Source organism: Strix uralensis, chromosome 2 (genome assembly GCF_047716275.1).
Source record: "Strix uralensis isolate ZFMK-TIS-50842 chromosome 2, bStrUra1, whole genome shotgun sequence".
Lineage (NCBI taxonomy): Eukaryota > Metazoa > Chordata > Aves > Strigiformes > Strigidae > Strix > Strix uralensis.
Window position 1 is genome coordinate 72930274 of NC_133973.1, and position 15341 is coordinate 72945614.

General features: G+C 38.6%; 1 protein-coding gene across 3 annotated transcripts in view; it reads right to left on the bottom strand.

Moving 5' to 3' along the window:
* MYO16 (myosin XVI) overlaps window positions 1–15341 on the bottom strand; it is a 403249-nt gene that overhangs the window by 24073 nt on the left and 363835 nt on the right. For all 3 annotated transcript variants that reach the window (XM_074859294.1, XM_074859293.1, XM_074859292.1), the window contains exon 33: window positions 3258–3416. In XM_074859294.1, coding sequence (XP_074715395.1) covers window positions 3258–3416 — 159 coding nt within the window. The remainder of the gene's footprint in view (window positions 1–3257; window positions 3417–15341) is intronic.

The following is a 15341-nucleotide window of genomic DNA, read 5'->3' on the forward strand; positions in this document are numbered from 1 at the left end:
CTGTGCAAAATGCGTGTCAGTATGAGCATTAGGCACAATGCAGCCCAGTGCTCCTTCATCGAACAGGGCTGTCTCATCTATACAAAACCGACTGCAATTTTCACTTGGGTTACACAGAGTAAGTACCTCTACAACACACTCCACTGGGGGTAAAGAACTGTCAGATATCTGGGAAATTTATCCTTTTCACTGACAAAGGTTAGGTCACGTCAGTCACTTATTATAGTGGGCATATTTAAACATTTCACTCAATGATTAAACACTTCTCTAGATCCTATTAGGTAGTAGTTGGAAATGAGACAAATTTCAGTAAACTACCTGCAGTGTTTGAGTGTCTCCCACCAGAGGATCTGCTATTTTGGGTGATTTAGGATTACAACTTTCAGCATTGTAACATAAAAGGTTATTATAGGCGTTCTGATTACTCTTTGTGTTTGTACTAGAAAATGAAAAAAGCTTTCTTTCACACTAAAAACTCTGGTCAGTGTGGAAGATTTGTAGCAGAAAAGTCACAGTTTGATGGTACAGAGCTGTAGAAAGTTGTTACTCCTAATATTAAAGATAAACTAAAGAAGAGGAGGATTACATTATACAGAATGAAAAAGCAACTTCTCTTAAAATTCTGAACTAACAGCCGTGCCAGAAATTAAACTCATCTTCTGAAAGCAACACAGCATTAATCTGTTTGGAAGCTGAGCCAGCCAGCTTTTTAGCTGCTTAGTAATGGTTTTCTAAAAAATTCATCAGGTTATAAGTAAGATTAACATCTTCATCAAAATGATTATTCTTATGACCATAGTGCCTTTAAGTTCATGATGCTTCAGAGGAGTGGTGCCTACACTTCATCATGACAGTAAAAGACTAGTCTTAATTAAGAAATTGCTTCTGTATTAACTCATATGAGTGATGTATGAATCTAGATTTTAGTTCTACCAGTGGAAAGTAGATTATATAGTTGCACTGTGTAACAGTGGGAAGCACATTACACTATTCAAGAATTTTGTAATATCAGTATCAAATATTTAATAATGCATTTCAGGTTTTATTTTCCTCAAAGCTAGAGGAGTTTGGGATAGAGTAACAAATGAAAAAGTATTTTACATAGAAACATCTCATGGCACATTCTACAATATCAGTATTGCCTAGATATATCCAATAAGACACAGATTTCAAAATCATGAAGATCGTAAGGTTGAATCCTGGAAAATTTTTTTTCCTAAGGAAATTGGAAAACTGGTTATGAATTCATGTAATCAAAGTACACCAAAGTTTTCCATATTGTCAACTCTTTCAATTATTGTTAAGGGTGGCTGGTAAACTAGCATTCTGTATCACTAAATTTATAATCTGTTTTTTCTCTGCATCAGGGTAAAATAAAAGCTTGCATCATTTCTACAACAGTCTGATAGGCAAAACAAAGATTTGAACCTTGAATTACCACAAATAATGCTAATTCCTTACCCAGCGGGATACTGCCACACTCAAAGGGAATTTTTTTTCTACTCATAGTATACAGTGAATATCAAAACCATTCCTTATCAAAGCTGCATCAAAATTGGTAACCTTCCATGAAAAGTTCAGGTTTGATGAATCAGTGGTTTTTAATGGAAAAAATATCTTACTGGAAAATTCCATTGCATGACATTACACCTTTATGATTAAACTTTCCATTTGCAAATAGTTTAAAAATAATTAGTTTAGACATAGTAGATACTGTATATTATCAATATGAACAGACTTGACTACTAGTGGTTACAAATACACTGGTAAAAACTTCACACAGTTCCAAGCACCCATATCACGTATTAATTGGCCTTTTGTTCAAGCACTGACTATATAGTTCAGTAACTGAGATTGTTTACTAATTTAATTATAATCATCACAAATTATAAACGTAAAGCATCATTTCATTCCTAAGCTGAAATAAACACGGCTCTTGTGATTAAACTCCCAGTTAACAGGTCTGGGGATAAAATGATTCCTCTTATAAAAAGCTGATGTCCCACAGGTCCCATTAGGACATCAGAATATGTGGTTAAAATCCTACGTCATAGAAAGGAATCAAAGACTTGGTCTACCCACAGTTTTTGCATTAATTTAACAGTCTGACTGTTATACATACTGAAAATATGCTTTCCTCCTCCCCAAATTATTATATTGATACAAATGGGGACATGGTTGTAATGGACAAAGATGGCTTTTTTCTTCTGTCGCAGTGTGTTCCTCCTGGTTCCACACAGGAATGAATGCACCTTTACACTCATAACTTCTCAGACTGGATGAGTTTTCTGCTCTGATTATCTGAGAGAGCAGGAAGAATTATTTTGGCCAAGCACTCCAGAATTTTGAGAATAAGTTTTCTTGAAAAGAAAGGAATTATTTGATTTTGAAATGTTTCATTTTGATAATAAAGCATGGGTTTTCATTTCAAAACATTGCATATTAACATTGCACAATACTCCAGCCTTTTTATTAAAAGGAAGGGTAGCATATTTGTTAAACAAAATGCAATTTTCACTTGACCTAAATTTTTTTCCCTTTGATTTTTCCCATATAGCTCTCAGACTACCAACTGCATTATGTGTAGCTCTACCCTTAACAATAAAGGCTATACAACTGTTCTGCTTACACAAACCATATTTAGACTTAAGTTTTCTGCATGAAGATAGGTGTACTCAGTGCCATGCAAGTATTTAGACATCTGCTTCTTCACATTCCATAAATATTTTCTATTTGTCTTGTGTCTATTCATACTTGTGTATTTGTATTGTGTGATTTTATGTAATACAGGTGTTATATCCTTAGGATTTACGCTTTCAGGACCTTGAAAGCTTTCATTCTTTCTGTCATTCTTCTTGCATCATTTTGATCATCTTGTAGCAATGATAAACAATTTGTCACTCATTAGTAAGGCACCTGTAGAAAAGGGAGATTCTGATTTTTCCATTTTCTGTCCCATTTGTATTGATTATAGGATGAGAAATCTGAAATCTCAGTCCTCAATGCCTCAGGCTTCTTATAGACTTGGAGCTGAGCTAATTACAAATTCCTCAACAGAGGCTGTTTTATTTTCTTCACATTCAGCTTTTATTGGAGAGGGGCTTATCAGTTCACACATACAAAGTTAAGCCAGTTCCAGAGACACACATATTTCACAACTCAGAAGATTCCAGCTTGACTATAACTTAAAAAGCTCATTCAAGGAAGCACTTCAGCAATTTTATGTCAGAAGAGCTTTGGGATTAAAAACTGCTTACCATTTGATACTGAATTTCCATTTTCAGCAGTCACAGAACTGGACAGTGGATTAGATGACTGAGTTCCATGGTTATTTGCATTTTTATCCTGGGTTTCAGATCCAATATCTGATGCACTTGGATCTTCCCTGCTCCTCAAGTTCAGATTAGTTTCAGCACCTGACACAAACAAAGAAAAAGCTCATCAGCTTCCTATTAACTAGTGGCTTTCCCATATAAGTAGAAAAAACTAACACAGAGAAACCAAATTACTTTATCAAATTAATTTAATGAATCACTAAATTCACAAGTCCAGTCATAAATGTGGAAGTGATTTTTAAGTCAGTGATTTTTGCAGAGGTTTTTGGTGTTTGGTGGTTTTTTGTGTTTGGGTGTTTTTGTTTTTTGTTTTTTGTTTTTTCTTTTTCTGGTGTTCCACTTGTAGCCATTTACAGTTTATGGAAGTTAAAGGCATTAATGAAATTTCATTTGCAATGTTTCTTTTCACACAAATTTCAGCTGATAAAACTCAACAAATGTTTACATTGCCTCTCCTTCAGACTCTATTCTATTTCACATGAGTTCATATACCTCCGTCACCACTGCAATGCTTTTTACCATTGCATTAGGTGATACTAGCAACAGCTATAACATGGGTTTGTTTTCTTTTCTTATCTCCTCCCACAAGAAACAAAGTGGCTTTTGATATGAGACCATATGTACCAAGATTCCTCCCAACAGAGCCTCCCTGTGGGCATTGTTCACCCTGCCTCAGGGCTCTGCAGCCATCAACTGTCACTTTCCGTAAAGTTCCGGGTTTTCATGTCATAGCCTTTTAGTCAAATTTCTTCAAGACATCAAGAGGGGGTCTGATCCTGTGGGAGTTCCAAAGCTATGTACAATGCAGAGACATTTCTTCAAAGAGAAGGGCAAACCCCTTCCCTTCTTCCCCCTCTAACTGATGACACATCCATACAAAGCAAAACAGCTCACAGCAAAGTGCCCAGAGCTTGCTCTGAGCTTGCCTGGCTTTGTCAACTCAGTGCACCACAAGAAAGAGGGTTCAGCCATCAGGTATGCCCAAGCGGTGCTCCCCGCTGGAGCTCAGGGGCTGAAGGCAGGTTTGGAGATGGGAGACAAGCCTGTGTGCGAATGGCGATAGTATGAGGGACCCCCACTGCAATTCTGGTATCCCTGGCTATCTCCACTCCACCCCTGTGTTGCTGGGCTGATGAGGCTGCATGAGATGCTGCACTGGCAAGGCTATGCATTTTTTGATGGATTTCTCTCTCGCTTCTGTGTTTCTCTTCATTTTGTGGTGAACATATATACATTTTCCTTGCCATAATCAGATTTGTTTCACGGAAGGCAAAGCTGAATTCAGTTCTCTCTCTGTTTATCTCCGTTTCAGTTTTCCTCTTTCAACCCTCTTTGAGAGCTGGCCTTAGCTGCAGGGCTGACATATTATGGCTGGCCTGGGTGCAGAGGCCCTCATTTAGCACTCTAAAATGGAAATTTTTCTTCCATGACAGCTCTCGAAGAGCTGTTCCTTGATTTTTGGTTGTGTCTATTTAAGCTTTGCCATAATGACAGCAATAACTAACAGAGGTCAAAAGACTAGCTATTAAAACCAACATTACAGCATTCATCCATACTTCCAATGACATCCTCAGCTCTCCCAAAGATACAATATATTCTTGTAAGTCTTGAGTACACCAGCATTTTTCAAGGGGACAGGAAAAACATTTTTTCACAAGGTAACATGTTGAATGCGTGGTCGATTTTTCACTTTTATGCCTGGACTAAAAAAACCCCACCTGGTTTACAAAGTACCAACATTTAAAAAATGAATTAATGAAACTATATATCAATTCTGGTTAACTTGAAATGTTTCATTGAAAAGGGCTTTCTTATTTTTGCTTAGCTTTCAGTTATCTAACTCTGAATCTTTCTTAACATTTCCTCTTCTAACAAAAAAGCTGTCTTGAAAAGTCAAAAAGTTAATTTCCAAGCTGTCAGAATAAAACATTTCAATGTTTTTTTTTTTTTTTCCTCCCTCCCTTGCCCTCATTCCCTGATCATTCTTTTTTGCCAGATCTGATTGGAGTGTTTCAGTGGCACTGTTTCATAAACTGCATATTTAGGCAAATGTGCTAAGTATTGAAAAAATTAGGCCAGCTCTACCCACAGTAACTGACTTGGGAGAGGCGGTAGAACCAGAGTCTGAGCTGGAAAATGCATACAGTACAATTATAAGAGCATGCCTGATTTAGCTTTTGTACAAGCAAGTTGACTTCAAAATGCATCTTTGCAGCTCATATTAAATTTGTCTGAAAAGGAAATGTCACTTTTAGATGTTAATAGTCAGTGCACTTGCCTATAGATCATAATCCACCTACATAATTATTGTGCCACCTTTTACATAAAGAGTCTCGAGGGAAGTGGCTGGGATCCTTATTTTTCTTGATATCCGAAAGATTTATTGATTTGCCTGACATCTGCAATTCATTTGAGAATGTGCAAGTAGAAAGACTTTTCCTTGCATTCCTATTTGCAGAAGCCTTTTGTTTCATAGGTGCACTGATATCTTTTCATGGCATTCATGAAGGGCTCTTGGAAAAAAAAAAGGTTGTCATTTCTCCTTTATACCTGTAAGATGAAATACTACAAAGAATTGTGGATAGCTACTACTGAGCTGAAATATCATCTGAAATTGACAGAAACAAGTAGTGGACAGATATGCAGTGTATCTTTTGGGACAACTATCTAGATAGAGATCATTATCCCATTTGCTCTATTCAGTCATTGTAAGAAATGCACACCTTTAGTTTCTAAATAGAAGACTATATAGTAAAAATACACTTCATTGTTTCTTAGTTAATTAATCTTGGGGGTGGGAAAGAAGCCTGTATTTTGTTTCAAAGTAATCTGGATTATATAAAGGTACTTGCACTAATTTCCTATATATAGGCATCTTCAGCTCCTTGGAACAGATTCATGTGAGTCTACGGAAAAAGTATAGCCGCATAGGTTGGCTAACTTCTAAAAGACTCCTGGAGAAGCCAGAATGTATCCCTAGCAAACAAGTACTGTTCATTTATTTTGGACTCCTGTGTAAAATGGGGGAGTTTCTGAAGAAAATCTTTTCTATAAATAGGATAACAAGAGGATGCTTTAGTCAGGTGCAACCAGTGCACTGTCCCAGTGCAACAAAACTTACCTAGGATCACTGGGTAATTCGTGTTGGAAGGGACCTCAGGAGGTTCCTTGTGCACCCCTGCTCCAAGCGGGGCCAGCTGTGAGGTTAGACACAGGTTGCTCAGGGCTTTGCCCAGACAGGTCTTGAAACCCCCAAAGATGGAGCCTGCCCAACCTCCCTGGGCAGCCTGTCCCTCTGCCTGCCCCCTGGCCTGCCTGTCCTCACTGGGAGAGGTTTCAGTACCCGGCCTCAACCCCTCTCGTTTCAGCTCACGCCTGCCGTACCTTGTTGTCCTGCCACACAGGGCTGAGAAGGGCCCAGCTGTCCCCTCTCCATCCCCTCCTCACAGGCATTGGGGTGGCTGTGAGCTGCCCCTGAAGACGCCTCTGCCCCAGGCTGGACAAGCCCCGATGCCCCAGCCTCTGCTCATGGGGACACCCTCCAGCCCTGAGTGTCACGGGGCTGAACTCACTCCAGGTTATTGGTGTCTTTCTGCATTGGGAGGCACCAAACTGGCCATGGTACCCAGATGTGATTTAATGAGTGCTGGGCAGATGGGACAACCCCTGCCCTGACCTCCTGGCTGTGCTCCTGCTAATTCAGCCCCAAATGCTGCTGGCCATCTCTGCTGCCAGGGCTCACTGCCAGCTCCTGCCCAGCTCCCAGGGCCTCCATCACCCTTTCCCCAGAGCTGCTCCCAGGACAGTCTGTCCCCAGCCTATATCATTGTAAGAGGTAATTCCTTCCCAGATGTAGCACTTTGCATCTGCTTTTTCAATAGCTTTATCATGCCAGAAGGCCCTGACTTTATCTTCTGTACTGGGGTATCCCTCTCTGTCCTGCCTTCCGCTACCCCAAATATCCCTGAGCATAACAAAGGTGTCTCCTGACTTTTTATCATAATATTTTATTTCACACAGTTTATCATTGCACAGTGGTATCTTAGATAGGAATACTGTGGGCAATTATAAGAGATATAGGCAAGCCCTCTGTTAACACTAAAGACTTAGAAAATTCCTACTGATTCCTATTTTATCTATCAAATATTGGTCTGAAATTAACTTCACCCTCATGTTTTCTCAGTCACCTAATATAGAAGTTTGGACTTTTCTCCACATTAATGTCAACTTCTCCCTGCTTCCATGAATCTCTGCAGATACAAGTATGCACTGCTCTCTTACCCCTTAGCTTTCTGAAACTATCAGAAATACTTTAGGAGAGAGGAAAAGAAAAAGCTGTGGTATGGTTCCTACAGTTGAACATCTTCACCAACACACTGAACGTTAGCTTGTTGTTCAGACTTGTGCTCTGCTGTTCGCACCAGATGGAAGGATTATTTACCAGGTTTCAACTTTTTTTTTCCTTTTTTTTTTAAGTAACAGCATCTTAACAGTTTCCAGTTAGTAATAAATGTTATTTGAAGAGTCATCCATGCCTACTTGTGAGAGACTAGCTACAGAGAGGTATCAGCTGTAAGAGCATAGTGGGAGTTCATGATTATAAAAGGAATATAAGTTTTAAGTGAAAACCTACAGGTTCTTTGCAACAGTGAACAGCATTTGGATTATTTCGGTAGACTGACTTTGCCAGAAAGATACCTCTGACTCAGTCAAATTCTGTTCTGACTAATCTTGCGGTTAATGAGGATGTATGGACTACAGGGATGTGCGGATATTTGGACTGGGGGAAAAATTTTCCCCTCAACTGCAGCATAGTTACTAACTGGAAGCAATCACATGTACAGTGCATTTAATCAGAGTATGGCAAATCAAAGTGTAACAGTTATTTCCTTACAAGCAAGCTCTGTATTCCAATAAGCCCATATAACTAATTACATCAACATTACTTGAAAAGTGTAAGAGGAAAGGTATGCAAAAGAGGCAACTCACAAAATCCACATTTGCTTGTTATTCTCAGTGTTTCTGGAAAAGACTGAGTTTAAAACTCATGACAAAGCTATAAGGCATAGGATGGACTAAAATTTCACTTATTTTGGAAAGAAAAGTCAGAGTATGGCAATCATGGAAAATATTTAATATATCTGCTTTTCATTTTCCTTTTGAGTCATTATCTCACTCTTAAAAGAAACCAAATGCACTGAAAGTCTACATGATATAACCTTTTTGTCAAAAGAATAACTTAAACTCTTTCAATTGAGTTATGACTTCCAAATATCCTATTATAAAGCTCTTTTTTCTCAAACATAAAATGTAGGGTCCCAAACGTCATAGTTATTTCATAAGTAGTACTTAGGCTGAATTAATGCTGTTATCACCAAATTAGAAAATGGGCCAGTACAGTCTCTATTCAGATGACAGATTAAAGTGCAATACTGAAACATTTTGAGAAACTATTAAGTTTGTATTATGTATTTAGCCTATTTAATAAAGCCTAAAGCAAAGTATAAATCAATGACTGATATCAGTATTTAGGTGGAATCACCACAGACTGTGCAGCAAGACATGCAAACCCAGTATGTTATTAAAAGCCCAGCAGTAACTCACCTAGTTGGGTTGCATTTTTCTTTTCTGTCAAAGCCCTACCTTTAAAAGTAGGTATATCCATAATGAATATCTGTCTTGATATGTTTTTTTTTTTCAAATCCTTCTCCTTTTAACATTTAGTGCTCATTTACAGTCTGACTGAAAACTCATTAATAACAACAGAAGCCCTCCACTTCTTTCAGTGGGTTTTGGATCAGATTCATGCTTACCTTGGATACTTTGTGCAGCACTGCCAAAGCACCAAGGGATCCATAATACTGGGTAAAAACAGAGGGCCTCTTGCTTTGTCTATCCTGGTAATTCAGATGTGATCATCACTGTTCTCTGGCCCTGAGGCAAATAGTAAGACACGCATGTCTATGCTATTACAATTTCTTGCCCTTCACAACAGAGAGGCTGCATCCAAGTTGTCTACTGGGAATAGTCCCTGGCCTGTGCCATTTCCTGAACCATGCTCAGATCTGTCTGGAGGGGGGCCAGACTGCCAGGTCCAAAACCATGCCAGGTACTGCTCTAGCACTTTGACTGCATGGAGGATTGAGCTGCCATACCCAGGAGATTTCCTGGCAATGGCTCATTTACTAAAACAGACAAAGCCCTTCACCTTGACAGCACTAGTTACCACAATCAAAAATGAGTGGTCAACATTAAGTCCATCTCAGGAAAAAAAGGAAAAAAATATGGAAGAAAAGCAACATCAAAGCAGATGGGGCTAGTGGGACACTGAACTGTTGTACAGTTTTTGTTGACGGCATATTTAAAAGTTTCTTCCTGACTGTATGGGGAGAGCAGGCTTTCCCTAGTTTTGCGCTAGTGTAAATAGAAGTCATACACCCTCTTGATCTTATTAGACTCATACCTGGACCATCCTTTTAAGGCACATGTTCCTTTTCATTAATTAAACAGAGAACTAAAGCTGACTTCCCAGCTGAGGAATTCCAGTGCCATAAGCTATGCAGGATGTATCTAGGTCCTAAAGTAGAAACAGTCTCTGTCCTGGTTGACAAAATCATTGGCCCCATAAAACAGAAACCACAAATAGTATAGAAAAAGCTTAAAAGTTTTTCCACAAAGAAATGAAACCTACAAAAATATATAATTATGGAAAGAAATATGTGAAAAAAAAAAGGGGGGGAAATAGTTCCACTTCTTATCATTTAATGCCTTTAATAAATCCCAGGATAATGTCAAACATTATTTCTTTATCCGTGGCAAACATGACTTTTCTGTAACCAATAATCAATATGTGGTTTTAATTTTTTATTAGTAACTATGAAATCTGGAAAACACATATATTCTAGCAGGTAAATTAATGTAATACAGGAGGAGAAGCTTTTTGTACCTGGGATACCATGGAATTGAAAAGCTAAATAGCTTGATTTCCTTGAAACCTGTGGCTGGCATCCAGCAAAATGGAAATTTCAAATCAAGCAGGTTGTCATTATACATATGAATAAGAGAACTGAAGGATACTATTAGCCAGGATCTGATAGACAAGACAGACAGAAGGGATTCCTGATCTGTGCTCTCACTCTTTCTTGGAAGAGTCAGGAATACACTGAATCCTAGCAGCCAACACTGAATATTTGTTACATTTACTGTGCTAAGTGGACATTGTGAAGTGAGGCAAAAAAGAAAAAAGATGGCCACTGCAGAAGTTATGCAAATATTTTTTGATGAAGGAAAGGGAGAGGAAAGTTAAATAAGAACAAGCCATTTTATTTTGGCTCGAGTGTTTACCACTGTGTTTTGTTGCACCTTGACAATTGCCCTTGGCACTTCCTGTTTTGTTGACTTATTGTTGAGACATTCCTTGTCCATGGTGTTTGCTAGCTACCCTCAGCACATGTTGTCTTGGGTGTCCTTTCACTGGATAAATGGATATTGCTTCAGAGTAGTTCAGTTTACCCACATGAAGTCACACTGTGACCTGCTGTAGCATGGCTGTTTACTTTGTCTGCTGAGAGCTGGAAGCAAACATATGCATCTTATTTGCTGAAAGAAATGGAGCAGGATGAAAACTGTCAAGACAGGATTCCCCCAGTCTATTAGCGTGTACTGCCTGTCTCACCATTATAGCTGTGCTGCTGGCTGCCGCTGCCGTCAGAGGCAATAATTATTCATTGATTTATTTCACCTCACAAAGCTTGCCCTTACAGCAGCAATTGTCTAGGCTTTCCCCCTGCAATGATGCTCCTAGGATAGGCAGCAATGAATTTGTACTATCACTTCCAGCACCCTTTCTCTCTGAGCTGTGTAAATGGAATTATCAGATGGTGTTACAAGCCACTCCTGAAGCTGCATTCTTCAACAGCGCAGGTAAATACAGAAACAAACCATTTATTTGCTCTGGGAAGGTGCATTTGTGGAAGCTCTGTATGAACACTGGAAAGCAAAGAGAGGAGATGCAGGCAATGAAGAACATCAAGTGGCAAACTCACTGCTGGAGGTAAAGAGCTCCTCTGAGGAATATCATGTTAGTGTGACACCAATCAGCCAGAGTTCAGAAGAAAAGGCTGGTAGTGAGAAGGAAGTCTCTGAAGCAACTGCAGGAACTCCTAGGTCTGGTTCAGACCTTAAGAACCAACAGCTCAATCAGCTTTTTGTAAATCACTTCACAGCCATGGAAAATATACATTTAGAACAGAAAGGTTTCTTCTGCTTTCTTCTCTGATGGATTTGTGCTGGTGGAAAGACTGTGCTCTTATTTTACATTTATTTCAGTGACAATCATCACAAGCCTCAAACCCTTCCCTCCTTCCTAGAAGTAATGATAGGGACATCTCTGGGTCAGGTAAACTTTCAGAGTTGGTGGGGGAGATAGATAATGCAAGTGACTTCTTTCCCCGTCTGGAGGACTCCAGGTTGTTCCCAATATGAAACAAAAGAACTGCTGCTGAAGTGGAGAAAAATGTCTTCTTAAATACTGGTAATGGATGAAGAATATCTGAACAGGCTGCCACCTCTCCTACTTGATAGTATCTGAGCAAGAACTTGAAATACTTTCTCAATGCAGCAAGTGTGCTAGAGACCAGCCAGTGCATGTGTTTCAGAGACTGGAAGTCTCATTTACTCCATCTTCTCTAGGAACTGAACTCTGCAGGCCTTTCTGAGGTCCATTACTAACCACAGAGGGCAGGAAGGAGGGCAGCACTCCTTGGAATAATTTCCTGCCTTAGGAGAAACATTTCTTCCCTCCAGGTTCCCATGTTGCCCACCTTTTCAAGTCTAATATGGAAAAAAGTAGATGATTTTACTCTGTAATAGTTTTGTTTACTGTTAGGTGCGTTGATTGGCTGACCAAAGAGTCTATTTCTTGTTTATGTGGTTAAAAAACTGCTGGTGTGCTGGAAAAGGAGGAGGCAATTTAGTAAGAAACACAGCTTCACTTTTAAAAACTGCTTTCTTCTAACTAATGTGGATGCAGCAGTTCTTTCTGAAGGCAGACATTTAAGTTTGTTTACATTTGTGTGTGGTATCTCAGTAACAGAACAGCCATTACTGCTGGGCTTTAGCTGCTGTTGGAAGGAATTATGTGATGAGACACTGTCTCAACCTTCCTCCCCCTCACAGTTGCAAATATTGTAAAAATAAACAAAACCCCCCAAACAAACAAACAGACAGGGATTTTCTACTGCCAACAACATCACATCAGTTCTATTTACTTTTCCCACAGTATACTTCTACAGAGATTTTTCAGGATATCTCTCATACCAGCTCTGGCGTCGACTGCAATGCAGAAGTCTTAGTGTAAGTGTCTGCACTGGGCAAATAAATTGTTTGAGCAGATCCTGAGGGACAATCCAAGGAATATTTTTGGATCACCTGTACTGTAATCCTGCCCACCAAACAAGGACAGCTATTCTGGAAAATCTCTCAGACAACATTCCCAAATTGCTTTTGAAGTGAGCTTCTAACATAAAAAATTGAATTTAGATATTTCTTTAGCTTCTTTTTAAGTTCATTTTGAAGGGATACAGTGATGGTCAATGACACCTCTGTGAACCTCAAAGCAAGAACATATGGCTATCACAGATGCAGTGTGATAGACATCCATACTGTGCACAAATATAGCCAACCTGTGGCTAAAAACTGTCACTACATACTACTAGTATGTCAGCATCATACTGCAACCAGCCCTTAAGGAAAGAGCTAAAAGAAATAATGAAATGTGGAACTTCAGATCTAACTTTTTCATATGTTTTTTCTTTTAAAAATTGCACCACATAAAGGATAAAATTCATTTTCATGTTTTGCATTTTAAAATAGAGTGAAAACTCAATCCAAAAGAGTGCTGAAATTGAAGGTTTATTTTCCCACTCACTAGTGCCCTCAGGGAGAAGACAGATTCCCCAAACTGCTACTCCTACTTCCAGTGCTCCACTTCCAAACACTCTCCTACCCTCTCAACAGCAGAGTGCAGTGGTGTGGAGAGAGCATGAGGGTCAAGGCACCCTCACACTTATGATCAAGTCTTTTTCCCAGTCCCTTTCTAACTGTCTTGTTTCTCCATTCAGCCCCACAAAATGCTGAAACTGGAACACCATCAACACACATGGCTCTATAGAGTTTCATGGTGAGCTGCATGAGTCCTGTCAAGAACTTTGAGTCATTACTGAGGAGTGGGAATTTGCGCAGTCACAACTGCATTGCTGTTGGATACCTGAGCCAGTGAGTTTAGAAGTAGCTTGGTTTGTTTATAACACATCTTTGATTGCTGTGTAGACATACCCCTAAATGACAACCTGATTGGTGTTGAAATGGCCACTCTTGAACTCATCTAGGTCCAAAAATAAAAAGTCAACACTAATTGTTAACATTTCCAAGTATGAAAAATTTTACTATGTTTGAGACAAACTATTTCAATACTCTCCAAACATTTCTGAAAGACTGGACATGAAAGAATATTTATTTCTGCACAGAATTTCAGAATGCTTTATTTTCATTCCAGGGCAAAATAAAAATAAATGTCACAATCTTGACATTTTCTGTGAAATGGAATTATTGTTCTCTACTGAGGCTCTATGAAAAAGATGATTTAATGCTGAGATGGATGTAAATAAGTTAAAAGCATCTGAACAGATTTCTCACTCAAGTTGAGAGCTTAATTAGAGATTTTCTCTAAAATGTGTGTTCAAAGTTCATTCTCCACTATGTCCCAAATGCCTGTAGTACTGTAAAACCAAGTGATATGATGTTTAACGTCAAATAGCCATATTCTTGGTTGGTATCAGGAATGGAATTGTGCTATAGTTCAATTTCCTTGTTCTCGCAGATATGGCTAATTTCTCACATTAATGTATCTTTGGTTTACAGTTAGTGATGCAGTGGTTCCTAAACAAAAAGCCCTTTGTGGTTCTGTATCTTGGATCACAGATAAAAAATACTGAAGACTGTTCACTATTTAAAGAAGCCCACAACACCATTAGTAATGAGACAACTTCCTGAACAATTGCTGAATTTGGAACAATGATGTTGCATCAAATGGTGAAGAAAATACATTGTTATGAAAATAATAATCCTGTAAATGTCTACCTGAATGATCAAAGTAACTATTAAAGGTGGGATATCATTAAAATCTATGGGCTTCAAATGCCAGTATGGTGTGGTTATTGTGCTCCAGTATCAGACATGGCGAAGAGAACACAAAATAAATCTGGAAAAATAAATCTGGAAAAAAAAAATGGAAAGAAAGCAAAAAAGAATCAGTAATTTAAAAGGCATGCCTGCAGTTCTCAGAAATGGACCATGTAAAAGGAACAGAAAAGTCGGTGCAATTACTTCTCCTCAATATCCTTCCTGTTAAGCAGCGACTATGAACATGAGAGAGCCTGTACTGAGTCAGACTAAGGGTCTGTCTACTCCAGAATCCTTTTCTGACAGCTGTAGATACATACAGTATAAGATCATGTCAAAAATGCAGTGATATTTCCTGTGTGATCCTGGGGCTGCACAGTCTCCTCCCTCTATTTGACTGGATATAGGCTTTGGAAATGTGTGGAGGAGTGCTAAGGATTTGATTTTATTTTTAATAAAAGCATTTAAAATGCAAAATTAATATAATAAATGTTTATGACAATATCCATTCTTTTTTCAACTGAAAATGAGACTTGATTTGTTCTTCTAATAATCTTCAGGTTAAAATTGTTTAATCACACACAAAGACTCTTTTCCATGTCAGAACAGAAAACAAAAGCAAATTACACATTAATGATTTTAGACTGTAAGAACAAATAGTGAAATCAACCAGGAAGAGAAATGCTACAGTGAAAAAAAAACCATCGTCATAACAGAAACCCAAAAAACTTTTCAGCAGTAAAATATACTAGTTTTCAGAGAGTCTGAAATGGAAAATTATTCTTGGTATATAGTGTTTATCCTAAAACAACAGATTTTTTTGTG